An 18,359-nucleotide genomic window follows, 5' to 3' on the forward strand; every position below is an offset into this window, starting at 1 on the left:
TCCCTGCCTCAGGGCCCGGCTTGCGGAGCGGACTTAATGAGAACGAGCTTGAGTGAGAGATGGACTCAGGCGGTCCTTCTCTGCCCCCGTGGGTGTCCTCACCCTTCCTTGTCAGGCACGGAAGGTGGGGCTGTGTGTTGACCTGCCCTGGCCGAGGACAGCAGGCAGGGTGAGTCCTGCTCCGGGCTCTGCAGGATCACCTGAAAAAGAAAAGAAATGGTCTGCCTCTGCAGTTCTACTTACAGAAGTGATTCTTTAAAACCCCACGGGTTGACTGCTTTGGGAACTGAGACGTCACCCCGTACCGTTTCTGTTATCTGTTTACAGTTGAGAATTGTTCAGTAAATCATAAAAGGAGTGTCACGTGATAGGTATCGCTAGGGTTCTGTCCCGTAGTGAATGCTGGGGTGCTCTCTCTGTTTGGGGTTTTAGATGTGAGGACACAATCCTCCTCAGTTACTCAGACCTTACTTTTTTATAGTTTGTTTTTAAAGTGCACAAGTATATAACATATCTCCACCGAGTCTGTAATGTAAGGACCCGTTTACACTGAGAGACCGTTTGTGCTATTAATGCTTCCAGCTGTTACTGATGTACGAATTCATTGAAAATGTAATTTTCTTTTCCAGAAATATCCTGTATTGCCATACTTGGTTTTAGTATTGAAACAGTTCTTATTACAGAGGGACCTTAATGAAGTATTTACGGGTGGAATTGGTTCTTATAGTCTCTTTTTAATGGCAGTAAGTTTCCTTCAGGTAAGTAAGTTATACTCTGCTAGTGTACACTAAACATTTTTTGTTAAATAAATCAATTGGGAATCATTTTGGAAAAAAATTTTAATCAAGCTCTAATTAGAATACTTCCCTTGATTACTTACAACGTTTGCCTTTAAACCAGGTACCTTTTTTATAATTTAGCAATTAAATATTTTAAAATCCCAAGGGAAGAATCTTTTTAATCTCATGTGTTCTAATATTTTTGAGACTTGTCACTACAAATTTTAACATACAAAAGTACGGTGCCGTTTCCAAAGGTATACATAGTAACATAAATGCCAAAAATAAGAATCTTTCTAAGCAGTTACTATTCTAAGCGGAGACTTACAATTGAGTCCCAACTCAGTTGAGACTGGCTGTCTGGGTAAGATGTGTTAGAAGTCTTAATACCGTCAGTGAGCGTATTCATGTGGTACAGCGGTGTTGCCAACTGCCTGACTCTGCTGGTGAGTCAGAATGACTTCCTTGATGTTGGGCCAAGCCGACTCTCTCAACATCCTGGGCAGCTGTGAAATCCAGCCTCATAAATTATCCCCCACACCCGTGGGCTCCACCTACACCCCTGGGTTCCACCCGCGCCCATGGGGCTTTCGGTCATCTGTAACAGAAGTACTGTTACAATTAGTCTGCTGTAACTCTGTTATCTGTTGGCTGCTCCCAAAATTATTATAATATTGTTTATAGAAGTTAGAATGTCATTTACTATCCTCACCTTGAATTCAGAGAAAATCCAATGTAATTTTTTTTTTCTTCTCATTTTAGTTACATCCCAGGGAAGATGCTTGCATCCCCAATACAAACTATGGTGTTCTCTTAATAGAATTTTTTGAATTATATGGACGACACTTCAATTATTTAAAGACTGGCATCCGGATAAAGGATGGTGGTTCCTATGTGGCCAAAGATGAAGTACAGAAAAATATGCTAGATGGCTACAGGCCATCCATGCTTTATATTGAAGATCCTTTACAACCAGGTATTGAATTTAGGTAAATTTATGGACATTCAAGAAAGGGCATTGGGAATTCCCTGGTGGTCCAGTGGTTAGGACTTCGAGCTTTCACTGCCGAGGGCCCAGGTTCAGTCGCTGGTTGGGGAACAAAGATCCTGCAAGCCACCCAACTCAGTCAAAAAAACGCTTAGTAATCATATTGTACTTTAAACTCTCTTCAGATGAAAAATTAAGGATTAACTTGTATTTGTGTTTCCTCAAAATATTTTATAAGCAAACACGTGCACATAAACACACACACCAGAAAAACATGTATGCTTGCAAATGAGTGGAGTTGGTAGTAAAATCCATTTGACTCTTAAAGGCAAAGGAGAACAGGTATTAGCTGTTTGGGTGGGTTTGTGCATCTCCGGTTTGGTGGCTGTTTTAAGTTCTTCTCTCTTGAGTCCTCACTGCTGCTGATTCTAACCAGTTATCAGCCAGGGCTGTAAGTGAGGATTCTGAGAGACACTATATGTCTCAGAGTTCATGAGAGAGAGGGTACCAAGAGACAATTTATTTTCCTTTTGCACCCTTCTTCCTTCTTTAATTTTGCATAGTCTCCCTGTGCTTTTTCCAGCTTTATGTTGGCTTGAAAGTGAGCAGAAAATGAATTCCTCCTCTGCTTTCATGAAGCTCTATGTTGCTTACTTGTATTCTAATTTTTCTGGACAATATTTTTTCCTGGTATAATTGTAAAATATTTAGATTCTGCATTATTGGACATCAGTAGAAATGCTTTTAGTCACTTGCTTTATTGTGTTGACTTTGAATATATATATATTCAAAAGCCTACATATATATATATGTATAGGCTTCCAGGGTGGCGCTAGTGGTAAAGAACCCACCTGCCAATGCAGGAGACTTAAGAGACCCAGGTTCGATCCCTGGGTCAGGAAGATCCCCTGGAAGAGGCCATGACAACCCACTCCAGTATTCTTGCCTGGAAAATCCTGTGGACAGAGGAGCCTAAAAGGTTACAGTCCACAGGGTCGCAAAGAGTCAGACATGACTGAAGTGACTTAGCATGCGATGCACATATTGACTTTGAAAGTAAGGAAGGAAAAGAAGTTAAAAGATAGAATAGTTTCCTAGGAGCCCTTTTCTGGCGGAATGAACCATCTTATAAACAGGAATAGTTTACTCATTGAGTAAATGTTCTTTGAAAGCCAACTCTACATAAAGGACACAAAGGATTTTTTCAGTAATAAGATGGTCCTTGCTTTTTAGGAGCTCATTATTTAGTGCAGGAGATGTTTATAAAGCTAACAAGCAAAAAAATAGGTATTTCTAATTTAGTTTTGCTTCACTTTTAGGAGAAAATGGGCAGTTGCTTCTTTTATTTTCATGACTGTGTAAGGGCTCGTCCCTGTTGGGCCAGAAGACATTTAGGCAATTTATATGCCACAGTGACATATTTATGCATGATCTACACGTTTAGAGCTGGAGGAGCTGTGGGGCCAACTAGCGGCTCATATTCTAAGGACAGTGATTGCCCTTGCTCTCCCAGAAGAGGGCTCGTGAACTTTTAGTTCATATTAAGCTGCAGTAAATTTTAATGTGTTATGTATATATTTCTTTTGAAGGTAATGATGTTGGAAGGAGTTCATATGGGGCCATGCAGGTGAAACAGGCCTTTGATTATGCCTACGTTGTCCTGAGTCATGCTGTATCACCAATAGCAAAGTACTATCCCAACAACGAGACAGAGAGGTAAAAGTTTCACTAAAATCAGCCCATCAGGTCAAAATTGTTTGTGGCTTCTTATCTTCAAATTAATGTACCTTCTTCATTTTTTTTTTTTTAACACTTGCAGCATATTAGGTAGAATAATTAGAGTAACAGATGAAGTTGCCACATATAGAGATTGGATATCAAAGCAGTGGGGCTTGCAGAATAGGCCCGAGCCTTCGTGCAATGGTAAGAGTTTTTCATTGATCGATTGACTAAGTATTAGAGGCTTTTCTGTGTTGTGTGTGCTTAATGGGAAGAAACGTTTTCCAATCTTTTGCCACTCTTTCAGGAAATGGTGTTACCTTGATAGTAGATACTCAGCAGTTAGATAAATGTAATAATAATCTATCTGAAGAAAATGAAGCCCTTGGAAAATGTAGAAGTAAAACTTCGGAATCTATTAGTAAACACTCTTCAAACTCTTCATCAGGTCCAGTGTCTTCCTCTTCAGCCACACAGTCCAGCTCTAGTGATGTTGTAAGTATGAAGACCTGGTTTTCTACACCTAGCCCCATAGGGGTTCTGTTGCTGGGATAATTCTATCTAGAGAGCCATGGCTAACTCATTTTCTTATTTGTTCCTCGGAAATTTTAGTAACTTTAATGATTGTACTTTTTCTCAACATTGGGTTAAAATTTTCAAGCATACAACAGAAAGGGAAAGAATTTTAGTGAACATCTGTATACACTACCACTGGACTCTGTCATTAACATTTTACTGGCTTACACAGAGCTATCCATTCATTTACCAATTCATCTTATTCTTTAACACATTTCAAAGTATCACAGATGTTAGGATATTTCCTACAAAGTACTGTCCTGTGCTTGTCATTACCCATAGTTCAATGTTTGTCCACTTTTTTCTTTTGATATAAAATTAACATATAAGGAAATCTTAATTATACACTTAACAAATGCATACACATGTGTAACCCAAAATCCTAACAAGATGTTGACTATTAACATCTCCCCAGATGTTTTCTAGCCAATCCCGGATCTTACCCTCAGAGGTAACCACTGTTAGGATTTTTCTAATACCATCAATTAGTTTTGTCTGTTTCAAAATTTTATAAAAGTGGGATATATATATGCTCCCTTGATCACCATTTATAAATGTACAATTTAAGTGGGGTTTTTTTTTAGCATATTTATAATATTGTATAGCCCTCATCACTAATTCCAGGACATTTCCACCACCCCAAAAGAAACCTTTTAGTAGCCCCTAATATCTGTTTCCCCCCATGCCCTGGAAATCCCTAATCTACTTTCTCTCTTATCCTCATAGAATTTTCTAGTATCAGTTATACCTACATTACTTATCCTCATCAGAGTTACTTTTGAGTTTGTTTAAATTGAAATCTAAAATGGCCTTTATTGACTCTTATAAGTATATATGACAAAAAATAATCTTAGTGTGAAAAAGACAGTTTTTCGTTGTTGACGACCATTTACCAGCATGGAGTCATAAATCCTCACGTGTGGAATCTGCCCGTGTGCTGGTCTGGTTCCTGGAGCAGCGCTGTGGAGGACAGAGTGCTGAGCTGGATGTCCCAGACACGGGCGGAGGCAGAGCCGCCCTGAGAGGGAGCTTTAGGGACTGAGAGTGTGTGTCTCTGAGATGCCGGGCAGAGTGCGAGGGCCGGGGTGGACCTGAGCAGAGAGGAGCAGTCGTGGCCCGAGCAGCCCGCAGACGGGTGGGGCTCAGCCCGGTGTCTCTGGGAAGTCCGGGCCACTCGCTGTGTTTTCTAGGAGGGAGCACTGAGTTGTCATCACTCTCAGAGAGAGAATCTTGTAAAGTGATTGTTTTGTATTTGGTTGAAGACATTGAGTCAGGCACTGGAGATAGGCCCTCACTCTTCACCGTGCTCACTCCACTATACCATGGTTCCTTTTCTGTAAATAAGAATGCAGAAAAATTTGGACCTCTGGGAGCTCCCTCAAAGCCGATTAACAGGGTCAGGCGTGGCCAGTGGATTTAACAAGGAACAGAAACCCTGTGATAAAATGAGCCACTTGAAACGTTTGGAGGAGAAGAACTTAAGCAGTTAATTTTATAAATTCCTCAGTGTGCTTCCTTTAACTCACAAATGTTCAGACTTAGTCCAGAGAGTGCTTAGCTGAAGTTGTTTTCCTTTCTTAATGTTGAACGTCTAAATCGTTACTGTGTCACGTTATAACTTATGTGACTTGTGTTAGGATTCCGATGCGACACCATGCAAAACGCCGAAACAGCTGCTCTGCCGTCCGTCCACTGGGAACCGGGTAGGGTCACAGGACGCGTCCTTGGAGTCCTCTCAGACAGGCGGGAAGATGCAGAGCACCCAGACCACTAACACACCCAACAGCACCAACAAGTCCCAGGTGTGTGCAGTTTGTGTTTTTAATTGTCAGTGTTGAGTGTGGGATATTTAGAGTTTTGTACATGCATATACATGCACACGTGTGTATACACACACATTATGGCTTTGAAGAAAGTCCTAGGTTAAAGAAGAAATGTGTTTATTGTAAAAGGTTCCAGAGCATGACAGTGCTTCTAGTAACAGGGTGTCCTGAGGATCCCATGTAACATAAACCTTTGTGGGAATCTAGCAACTGGTCCTTCTTTAATAAGATGTCTGGTCTAGCCAACTGCCTTACTACAGATATACAGCATAAAAAAATTTGCTTCACGTTATAAAAAGTTTCAATTGTACTTGAAGTAAACTTACATGAAATTTTGGAATGACCTCCCTGCAATGTTGCACAGTCTGGGAAGAACATATCCTTTTTTATTTTAAAATCCAATACCTCGTTGATTGTGTTGAAATGATCCGATGCAGTCAGCCATGGTCAGCTGATTAGCTTTAGCTTTGACTTAAAAAGGCCACAGAGACACTCTGTTGTAAGCTTTTTAGGTGCCTAAAATTTTGTTCATCTTGAGTAATGAATCAAAATGAGGGGAGAAGCCATTTCATACTGGACTCTGGCATAAGGCCATCACGCCCTCTCCAGTACATCAGGGACCCTGGGGAAGGCCGCTTGACAGTAGAGCTGACCGTTAAGTCAGTCACCTCATGTCTGCCGTAACTCGCAGAATCCACTTTATCTGTGCAGCTTCAGTCAGTGCCCAAACACTGACTCATGTAGAAACGGCCATTGAAGTGACACGTGACAGCAGGAAAAGAGTGGCGAGCTGTGGTGACCCTTGACCTGGCAGCACGTCTGCATATCTGACAGTTTCTTCCAGTAATGCCATCTATTATGTGATGTACTGATTGATGGGTTCCTTAAGAAAAGCCTAAATTCTATGTTATCTGTTAAGAAGTGGTCTTATGTTTTTTGATATCTCCATTAAAAAATGATGTAAAAGTGTTTGAGCCCCAGAGAGTTAACCCCTTAGCATGGTTTTCTGCCTGTTAGATAAGTCAGTGTGTTCCTAGTTATGAAAGCTCCCAAGGGAGGTCTTACAAGCGCTGTGTTGAATCGCAATACTGATGTCTTTCTGACCGCTTTCCTTCTCTGCAGCATGGATCAGCAAGGCTCTTTCGTTCTTCCAGCAAAGGCTTCCAAGGTACAACCCAAACAAGCCATGGTTCCTTGATGACAAACAAACAACATCAAGGGAAATCAAATAATCAGTATTACCATGGCAAAAAGCGGAAACACAAGAGGGACGCCCCCCTCTCAGACCTTTGCAGATAGTCGGCGTCGTGTGATGGACTGTCTTCTGTGTGCAGTGATCTCACGCGCAGGACAGTTGGATAGGGACTCCTGGGAGACATTTGGGAGCCTTACCCTGTTCAGACGTTGATTTAGCAACTGCGTTTTTTCCCAGCTCGCCACGGAATGGATCATGAAGACTGACAACTGCAAAAACAAAAAGCAAGCAAAAAAGGGGGAAAAAAAAAAGGCTGCTCATTTGATAAGTCATATGCTATAACAGGGTCATTTTAAGATTTAAAGCTTGAATGTAAAATAAATCTATTTCTCATTGGCTTTATGCAGAGTTATAGAGAATAGTATTCAGTGTGGGTAGGGTGATAGAAACAAGAAAATTTCAGAGGATGGGGTGGGGAAGGAAAACACAGGTATCATATAGGAAGTCCAAATTTCAAAGGGGAAAGTGATCTGTGCATGTTTTTTTTTTTAATATTTTTGCATATATTTACCATTTTATTGTGTGTATATATAGATGACCATATAGGAAATTGATATTTGTAATAGTGGATTTGTTAATACTTTTTACATAACATTACTGTTTAAATTGTAAACAGATTTTTCTCAGGATTAGTTTGAAAAATAATCTGAATTGTCATCTTAACATCCATCTATAGGGAAGTGATTAGTTCTATTACTCAAATTCGTTTCCTCAGCATTGAAATGACTTAATAGAACCCTCGTGACCTGCTGCAAAAATTTTCCTCTCTAAAGAAAAGGTTATGGTGGCAAATGACGTTTATTTTATTTTGTAAAAAAAAAGAAAAAAAAATATGTACTATGTACTTTTGTGTAAACACTGAAAAATCTCTAGTCATCTCTAAGAATTAACTTGCAACTGTTTTCTATAGTGCTGTCGTCTTGGGCAATGGGCAGTTACATGACTTTGTGTTTGTTTCCTTTGCAGTCTTTTTTTTTTCTTTTTTTTCTTCCTAATAGGAAAAAAAAAAAAAGCCACCCGCATCTGGTCCCATTCCTGTTGCAGTGAAACCTCGAGTTCCACAGACTTTGCATGCTGGCTTCTCTAACCCTGTGTGCCGCGCGTGCTTGTTTTTCTCATCTCTTATTCTTTTTTAAATTCATGCTTAACTACTGTCGGAGAGAATAACTGTAAACAGCTTTAATTAAATCATACTTATAAAAAACTATTTTCTTATACTCCACTTTATGCTTTTGGTATTGTTGATCTTTAAAAATTAAATGGTCTTTGATAATGGATCTATTTTGTATTGCCTTATTAAGACCAAATACTTCTTGTCATCCCATTCTTTATCCTCTCCTTTCATGGAATTGTTATCTTTAATTAAAACTTTTTTAAACATTGGCTTGTTTCAATCATACTGTAAATTTTGGTTGTGGTCAGTTTTGAGTGCAAATGAGATGTATCATTCTGTTATTCATCACGTGTTGAGTTTGAAACTCAGTTGGAAATATTTAATAGAATGTAAGTGGCATTTCTGAAAATGCTTTCTTTCAAGGTGAACGTTCTTATGTTTAGCATCAGTGTCTGTGGCTCTGTTAATTACAGCCATTTCTGAAATGAGATTCTTTTTTATATATATATATATATACACACATATAAAGTACTATTATTGGCTTTTAGGAATTTCTTTTATATACATTTATGAAATACTGAAGACCAATCAGACCGTTAATGGACACTTAGTGCAACTTTTTATAAAGAAAATAATGCTAAAATAAGACCAAAACTGATGTCATCACTGAAATTAACAGTTTTCAGTATGTTCGTATTTTAATTCACAACGGAAAAATGTGTTCCAAAACTGGAAATTCATTATACTTGTGTAAAGCGTGGAAGATTTTAAATGTGATGTTATTTTGACAATGTTTGAAATTTTAGAGTCACATTTTATTCTGATCAGAATTTTTATCAAGATGTTGAGCTTTTGTTTTTTTGAAACTAGTTTGTCATAACATATTGTGCATAATCACAGTATTTATTTTCTAGGATTATTGTGAATGTGTAGACTTATGTTTACTGCTAAGGGAACAATTATTTATAAAATAATATTAAATCCAGTATTAGCTGCCTATTTCAGACACTTAATACTTGCAGAGATCCATGTTACATTTACCACACTGAAGTTTTGTTTTGTTTTTTGTTTTTTTTTTTTCAAGAATCACCTTCATTGTTGAAAGTAAATGTACTCTTAGGGTGCAGATATTAGTGTTTCAATAAGCATGTGATTATATCAAGGTGGTGGTAGCGGGAAGATAATCTTGATTCCATTGGGAATCTTAGGTTTTCGTAAATTTATTGGGAAAATAGTTTTTCCTGTACTGCTGACGTTTCTTTTTGGTAAACAGTATCTTTCTAAAAGAAAAGCATGAAGGAGAAATTGAGGTGTGTACATTTCCTCAAATGACCAGCATTGTATTCGTGAATACTGTGTATCTTGCAATGAACAGTGTGGAAGCTGTTCATTTTTCAACCTGAAGTAAAATACTTTCAAGAACTTTTAGTTTGCCTGCTCATTTGTTTTGTACATTTCATCTCTGTACTTGACTCCTGTCTTTTTTTATTTTTTGAGTTTAAATACTCTCTCTATAAAGATTTTGTGACGATGTCGGAAACGTGCCATTTAGATATTACAGTCCATCCATATCCATGGGTCATAACCTTCCTGGGCTAGTACTTGTAGAAGGGACTTGCAAATCCTGCCTTACTGTGGTGACATTTCTCTGGCGGTCACGTCTGTGTACCTGGCTGGCGTGGAAACTCCTTCAAAAGTCATAATAAGCTTTTCAGTACTGGTTTTAGAGGCACCGTTGTGTCAAAGGTGTCCGTCAGCGCGCAGTCTGAGTGGTTATGCTCTGGTGATAAAGGTACATGCATTTTTTTCTTCCAGTGTTCAGGTGTCCTTGAAAGTGCCCAGTTTTTAGTGTCTGATTTGTTTGGAGATGCTGCACACGGTTTGCAAGTCTAGCTTTGACCTGTGGGATCTACTGGTTTTGCATGGAGTTGCCTTTCAGTCCTTTAACAGTTGACCATATTATATTTTTGTTCTGTTTTGAGTGTTTTACTTGGATTTTGAGCCTCTCATTAATATTTAGGTTGTCTGCTTTGGCTCTACATATTCCTGGATAAAGTCTTCACAGAGCAACGTGTGGTAGGGAGGGCGTTTTAATAGTCTTTTTTTTTCCACTGGAGTCTCATATCTCCGTGTGTTTTCTTTTCATTCCTTTCCCCACATTATGGTATGTGTACACTGTATTTCCCTTAACCTAGGGACTGGTGTTTGGGGACTCTGAGCTGTGGTTGAGTCCCAGGAGAGTATGACGGCTCCGAGCTACAGGACTGTATTGCTGGACGTGTATTCATTGCAAAGACCTCTCCAGTGACGAGGGTGTAATTTCTTAGGTTGCTCTGTAGAAATCCCTAGGGATCACCATCACAGGGTATTATTGATAAGTTTGGCTGGTGTTTTTATTGTTCGTGATGTACCTTCCCAATTTTCATATTGATCTGAAGTTTGAAACCAGTCAGTTCCTTCAGTTACCACACGCTGTTGATTTCTTAAGTGTTTCAGTCACTGCCTCTAGATAGTTGATAGGAAGATAGTTGATAGGAAATTAGTTGCTAGTCAGTTAACTTTCCAAACATTAAATGGTAAAATATAAAAAGAGATATCCCCAGTTTTGCTGTGATAAATATTTAAATGTCAAAATGAACAATCAGAAGAGTGTACGCTTATCCATCAGTTCTTACTCTCATTACTGTTGGAGTTATGGAAAGCCACATTCTCATATGGTATTTTGTGAGCAACGTATTTAATAAATGACTGTTAGAAACCTGAGTGGGCAAGTTATATTTCGTAGTTACAGTTTATCCTGATTGTCATCAGTGACGTAGTTCATGTGGTGAAGTGTGTAGAGAATGGTGTGGTGCTGAGGCGAGAGCAGAGATACGTGTGAGCAGGTCCTTGGAGAGGCTGCTGATCTGTTGGCTTTCCAGGGTGAAATATTTACTTGCGAATTTTTGGCTAATAAATGCTAATCTGCTAATGTTTGTTTTGCTTGTGTCAGGTTGGGTTTTTGCTTTTGGTGTGTTTTTTTTCCCCCTGAGTATTTGGCTTTACGTTTTCTACTTGAGTGTGTGCCTTACTAAGTTGCAGTTTAGCCCAGTCCACAGTCTGCTCGCCTGAAGGAGGTAACACCTTAGAAAGCAGCTGAACCAGAGCAACAGGGAGAGCGCATCCTCTTTGATGACTAAAAACGTGAGGTGTTTCCTGGATTTTCTAAGAGAAACGTTCGCTGTGTCAGTAAGAACAGATGCTAACAGGGAAATCAGGTGTTCTCTTATTTCGTGTATTTTAGCGAACATGTTGATTGGTATTTGCACATCATCTTATGTTTTGCATTTTTTAAGTCCTTTTGGTTCCACACGGTTGTGGCTTCTTCTCATTGCAGCAGCTTCTCCGTGTCCTGATTACAGGGAAGGTCTACACCACGGAAGCGGTCTGGGAGAATTTGTTAGGAGTGTGGTTTTCTCTTAAAGATGCTTTGGTAACAAGAGATTGTAAAACAAGCTGGTCCTTACCCAATACTGGGGTGGGTGGGAAGGGAGATGAAAGAGGCCCAGGAGAAGCACTCTCTAAAGCCAGTAACTAGGTGAAATTCAGTCCTTGTCTCTTATGGATTAGTCCACCATACCTTTTAAACAGAATGAGATCTGTGGTTATCAGCCACATTCTTTGAGTTTCAGTTTATCTTCACCTTTCCACTTGGGTTCTGTGCAATTCATAGCTGTTTCCTAAATCATTTCATACTACTTTTATATTTGGTTGCAGCTTATGTTGTGTGTTTCTTTGTCCCTAAATGTAATCTCTGTTAAAATTTAAGATCGCCTCTCTCTGGTTTTTACATGTTGAAATTTCCAAAGTCACTTTTTTGTTTAGTCTTTTGAAAGTCCTGTAATTCTGAAACATTTCAAAGGCTTGTTACAAATATCAGAATCTTCATACTATACTCAGGACTAAAAAGCCCCATCTTATCACATGGTGTTTAAAGATGAGAAGTTGGGTGGCAGCTAGTGTAGTTTCTGCGTATGAAATGTGAAGGACTGTTGAGATAAACATTTTTTAGTGGAATATACATAGAAACATGTATTTAGCAGTTTGATGAACCTATGTTTGTTTTTAATAACCTTTTATTTATTTCCTTCTTTGATTAGCATTGCCTTCTGTGTTAAGAAATGTGGACTCCTGTGAGGTGCTGGAGGTTTGAATCATCTTGACAGCTTTCCAATCTTGTCTAGTTACCGCTGCAGAGGCACTAAGGAATTTACCAGAAAATGAGATTTGATAGAAATGATTTATGAAATCTCGACATTTCCTGAGGGCGTATCACGGCACCAGTTACCGGTGCTGTGAGTGAACTGCACATCTGGAAGCTTTTTTCTTTTCTAAGCTAACGACGATTTCTTCAAAGATGTGAATTGTTTGCCTTAAAAATTTTATAAATTGCATTTCTACACACATCTGCCCCCAGTGCTCACCATTGGGTTTATTATTCACAATCTGCAATTCAATAAAGGCTTTGTGCTTTGATTTATCTTCAAAACCCCTGGTATGAGCCTTTATGTAAGACTTGAATAGTTACTTTAAAAAATTACCTTGTAATTCTAAGGACAGCCCAGTTTACACTGGTAAGAGGTTTTCTTGTATCTGTACAGATAGCATTTCTGTGGGTTTTCATTTTTTTAAATGCCAGCAGAGGAGTGGAAGAAGCTTGAAGATGCTTTTTTCCCCCCTCCTGCCCATGTCCTAGCTTCCCCAATGGCTCAGCAGGTTTAAGAATCCAGTAGTTTCAGTCCCTGGGTCAGGAAGATCCCCTGGAGGAGGAAATGGCAGCCCACTCCAGTATTCTTGCCTGAAAAATCCCATGGACAGAGGAGCCTGGCGGGCTATAGCACAAGCGGTTGCAGAGTCAGACACGACTGAGCACACATATCAGAGCCAAAGATATCCTTTTGGCCTCCCCATAGCCATTGAAAGACTATGGGAACTGACTCCTTCGAATTTGGATATTGGCAAGGACTGGCACAGTTTTATCTTTTGCTTTAATATAAAGGGTTGTGCTTGCTGTACTAAGAAACTGAGTTACCATGTTCAGTGGAGCAGATTACACAGACAACAGAGTAATGAAAATGTTAGGTTCTCTTGAAGAACAGAGAGAAGCAGGGTTAATAATCAAGTGCAACCAAAGCATGTGTTCAGAATTCCTGCTCACCCAGGGAGCAGGACTGGCAGTCCAATGCCAAGGACTTGCTTGCCTGGAACCCGACTGAGTGGTGGTAGGGGAAATCCTGAATTGTTTGCTTCAGGATAATTAGAAGCTTGGTTTCGGGTGAAGAGTCGCTCAGCAGTCTGTAGGCAACTGGCTGGCAAAACCAGACTGCCCACTCCAGCCTCATTTCTTCTGTTCACCGCTTACATTTTTACTGGAAATTTTTTTCTTAAAAAAACAATAAAGTATAATCCTGTTAAATAGCATCCCAGAAATTTCTCAAAGTCAATTGGAAAATAAACTGAACGTACAGGACAATTTTGCCCATATACCCAGACAGTGAATTTACTTCCATTCCTCAACTAATACATGAGTGTATGTTACATTGTGAAGAAATGTAATATGTAAATATCTACATAAAAGGAATTATTTACCCTTCACCCTCAATCCCTCAGTATTAGAGCCAGCTGCTTTAATATTTGGGGATGTGTACTCCCAGTTTTTAAAAAGTACATTTTTATACATAAATATGTCTGCACAAATATAATTTCAGAGGGGTCTTTTTCCCCATCTTACATACGTGGTATCATTCTGTAGTGGTCTGCAAATCCTCTGCCACAGAGATCTTTAGCAATCTTTCCATGTCAGTGCACATCCAGATCTACTACTTTTTTATATGCTGACATTTGCTTGCAAGTAGCTTTGGTAAATTCACATGTCAGATGCCCCAAGGCTCTTAAGCTAATAAGCGCTTATGAAATGGCCAGCACTTTTCAGCTCAACTTGGATTAGGGTTTTATAAAATACTGCTGTTTGATGGCACTTCTGAACTTTTACTGAGGAAAAAAAAAGTCCCCCTCCCCCAGTTTATCTTTTAGGTGAATTTTCATGAGTTGCTTTTTGATACTTTTGGATTTAAATGTTATAAATGTGGGGGCTTCTCTTGTAGCTCAGTTGGTAAAGAATCTGCCTGCAATGCAGGAGACCCAGGTTTGATTCCTGGGTTGGGAAGATCCCTGGGGAAGGAAATGGCAACCCACTCCAGTATTCTTGCCTGGGGAATCCCATGGACAGAGAAGCCTGGCAGGCTACAGTTCATGGGGTTGCAAGAGTTGGACACGACTTAATGACTACACCACCAAACCACCACCAAATGTTATAAATGCAACATGGTTGTCTGAAACTACACCCTGCTGCTTTTTTTCTGTATTTCCACGTTAAAAAAAAAAAAAGCCTTTGGCAAAACTGATGAAAAAACAGTTGTATTGATCATTTTCCACCCACTTGCCCCCTAACTTAATCTTTTAAGACCCCTCAATAACTGTAGCAGCAACAACCATAAAATTCTCTCTAAAAATAAGTTGTCTTAAAGTAGAATGAATTATACAGTGATACAAGAAAGGGAACTCTGGAGAGGAAAAGAATCTAGCTATTTGGGTCAGGAGAAGGCAGAGAACTGCCTTGGGTTTTATTGGGAAAATCTACTGGAAAAATTTGTCAGAAAAAGGATGAACAGTAGCTGTGGGAAACTTCAGATGGTGATTTCTGTAATCTTGAGGAGCTATCATTTTCGAAAGTGCTACTTTCTTATCATGTGATGGTAGGGTTTCTGCTGTAGTCTCTGTTCATAGCAGTAAAGTCTGATGAGATGGTCTATATTTAGCAGGTTAGCTTAGGCATACAACAACTTTGACTTTTAAGTTGGGGCCATTTTTTATGGAAAAAATGCTTTTTACTTCTTGTCTAAGAAAACCACTTAAAAATACCAATGAGATAAAAAAAATTCACATGGCAAGACAAAAATTGAAAGATAAAAGTTTACACTGCCTGTTTTTGGGCCGCCTCCCTCCCCTCTATGTACATCTCCATTATGCAGTAACCAGACATCCCCAAGGGCAGAAATACCTACTGAACCATGAAAATCAATTTTTTCTCTTTCTGGTGCCAGCCATGTAACTCCTTAAACGATAATATTCCTTTCTCAGTCCTGTGAGGAGTCATGATAATTTGTACATGCAGACATCTTTGGTAGACTTTATGTACGATGCCAATATATTATTTTCCTCAAAGACACCAACTGGTGCAAAAACGCACTGGTCAGATGACCCGGAGAGATACTGGGCTGTACCTAATGGAAGTCCTTAAATACTTATGACCTTATTAATGTTACTAGCTATATTACTTGTATTTGGCCTATTTTACAGGATTACTGTTCCTTCCATTACCAAACATGTGACTGAACTGCAGGTAAAATTAATGATTGTTATTGTTGTTCAGTTGCTAAGTCGTGTCTGACTCCTTGCGACCCCATGGACTGCAGCACACCAGGCTGCCCTGTCCTTCACTATAGCTGATGATTTAGGCAACTTGAAACAACTGATCAAATAGATAATCATTGTAATAGTGTAACTCTAGATGTGGGAAGAAGCAACAAGAGGGAACCACTTCCTGAACCAAAACAGACTAGTAAGACAGGCGGCTCAGAGGTTTCTGGCTCCTGTTAACAGGGCCTCGTCCAGTTACAGCAAATTGAGTGCAAAATTGAGTGCAAAATCCTTGCCTGACCTGGGACCAAGCATTCTTGGTGCCATGAGACAAGTCGGTCACAAAATGCCTCCCAAAACTTGGGTCAAAATTAAGACCAAGAGGTAAGGGGGTGTAAAATCAAGAGTGTGACCCAGCATCCAGTCATCAGCCACTGTAGCTGCTGACCCCCAGTACATCCTGAAATGGATTCAGGGTAAAGATCACCACGAGGCCCCTTGTGCTCTGAGAACACTGACAGACTGGCTCTCAGATATTTTCAGGTGAAAATGTTATGACCCTTGCATCTTGATATGCATATCATAACATGTCTATGTTATGATCTTGCATCTGCCTATACTTAGAAAACCAGTATTGAAGATGTTCGTTCCTCATGGCCAGCAGCAACCTTCTACTGAGACGGGTGCTTGGTTGCAGGTACCCACTTTGCCAGAGTCACATCTGCGCTGGCCTCCCCACCTTACTTCCTCAGCAGTTCTCAGCTCTCTGGAGAACTGTAATCCTCAGTTTGACCTGAATAAAACTTACCATTTCTTAGACTGACTTTTTTCATCAACAACCCAAGCTAATATGTGAAATCATCTGTTTGGGAAATAGCATAAATTTGTGTTATAGGTGTGTTTAGAAAGCAAGTAACTAATTCAGATTTGAGAACAGGATTTAAAATGTTGAGGAGAAAAATCCATCAGAAATAAAAATGTCAATTTTTTTTAAAATTATAAAAGTATGATAACACATTTAAGGAGACTTGGAAACTGCAGAGCAAAGTTATATATAGTTCCACTGTCTATTACAGTTATTTTTTTTTAAGTAGGTAAGACTTAGATGGAGTTTCAATATCAACTACTCAAAATCTAATAGACTGAATAGACAGAAAAGTAGAAGGATATAGTAGGCCTGAAAAGCACTATGAACCAATTCAACATAATTAAAATTTATACAATTTTCACACAACAGCAGGATACAAATTCTATTCAAGTTCCCATAGCCTATAAACCAGGAGACACTGGAACATATCCAGGGACATTAAAAAAAGGTGCAAAAATTTCATGGTCTAAAGGTACTGAAGTCATATAGTCTGTTCTCTTATCATTGTGGAATTATGTTAGAAATCAATATCAAAAGATATTTGAAAATAACCCACATATTTCAACTGCAGTGTGACCAAAAATGTCAATGTTTAATGTCAACATTAAAGTGAAAGGAAAGGAGAGGGTTAAAAGTATCAAGTGGCCTAACCAAGTGGTGTATCAATCAATAGTCAAAAGAGTTATTGCTCAATTTGGATTGCAAATCACTTTTGTACTTGAATCACTTAGCAGGTATCTTGAGGAATGTGGTTTCATGCAAGCACTCAAAATAGTTGAAAGGTGGTTACATCATGCATCTTGTTTTTTAAAATCCAATTCAAGAAAACAGCGCTTTCACGTAAGTAGGCAAGGCATCTACAGGAAGATCCAAGTGATTGGGGAGAGGTAACACAGAACAGCCTGTGGAGACAGTGTGTGAGGCAGCCAGGCTGGCACAAGGGCGTCCTGACAGGTTGGGCCGGGCCCTGCTAAGGTGAGAGCAGGTGGATCGGGCCAGAGCAGCAGTTTTGTTCATCGTTTGAAACCAAGAGTTCTAAAAGTTTGTCTCCATTCCCTCTGCTTTCTACCTCCCCACATTTTTGGGGAGTAGAGTGTTTGCCTCCATGTCTCTAAATAATTTTTTATTTTTTCGTACTTGAAATTATGTATTGACTTCCCACCAACCCTGAATTTCTGAGCCCCAGCCTCCCAACAGTTCTACTGAATTTTGCTTAGCAAGTGTGCAGTGGTTACACTATCATTACTGTGTGGATGCTGTTCTCATCCTCTGAGAGGTATAACTCTTTTTCTTCGTACAATTTTTGTTTGTTTTTCCTGGTGTTATGTATGTGTGTGTGTTTATTTTTCCATGTTAATTCACCACCAGTTCAGTCACTCGGTAGTGTCTGACTCTTTGTAACCCCATGGACTGCAGCACGCAAGGCCTCCCTGTCCATCACCAACTCCCAGAGCTCACCCAAACCCATGTCCATTGAGTCGGTGATGCCATCCAACCATCTCGTCCTCTGTCGTCCTCTTCTCCTCCTGCCCTCAATCTTTCCCAGCATCAGGGTCTTTTCAAATGTGTCAGCTCTTCACATAAGGTGGCCAAAGTATTGGAGTTTCATAATTCACCATAAACTCTGCCAGTTTTCCAAGTCTTTCCAAATGCTAAGGTGCATCAGAGGCATCTCCCCTGGAACTTCTGTCCAGCTGCGCCTGGGCACATCACCCTGGTCTGTCCCACTTCCCACCTGGACATTCCCTTCATGTTCCCTGTGTTGCATCTCCTGTTCTC

At 39.6% G+C, this 18,359-nt stretch overlaps 1 protein-coding gene across 2 annotated transcripts in view; it reads left to right on the top strand.

The window, feature by feature from the left end:
* Positions 1-9,676, top strand: part of TENT4B (terminal nucleotidyltransferase 4B) — a 66,500-nt gene extending 56,824 nt beyond the window's left edge. Inside the window, exons 6-12 of one of the 2 annotated variants that reach the window (XM_043898418.1) lie at positions 630-758; positions 1,542-1,755; positions 3,357-3,483; positions 3,587-3,690; positions 3,794-3,981; positions 5,700-5,864; positions 7,008-9,676. In XM_043898418.1, coding sequence (XP_043754353.1) covers positions 630-758; positions 1,542-1,755; positions 3,357-3,483; positions 3,587-3,690; positions 3,794-3,981; positions 5,700-5,864; positions 7,008-7,184 — 1,104 coding nt within the window. In that variant the 3' untranslated portion in view covers positions 7,185-9,676. The remainder of the gene's footprint in view (positions 1-629; positions 759-1,541; positions 1,756-3,356; positions 3,484-3,586; positions 3,691-3,793; positions 3,982-5,699; positions 5,865-7,007) is intronic. The other variant, XM_043898419.1, reaches the window with a different exon arrangement.
* The last annotated feature ends 8,683 nt before the right edge of the window (positions 9,677-18,359 follow it).

Source organism: Cervus elaphus, chromosome 4, assembly GCF_910594005.1.
Source record: "Cervus elaphus chromosome 4, mCerEla1.1, whole genome shotgun sequence".
In the NCBI taxonomy this organism is placed as follows: domain Eukaryota; kingdom Metazoa; phylum Chordata; class Mammalia; order Artiodactyla; family Cervidae; genus Cervus; species Cervus elaphus.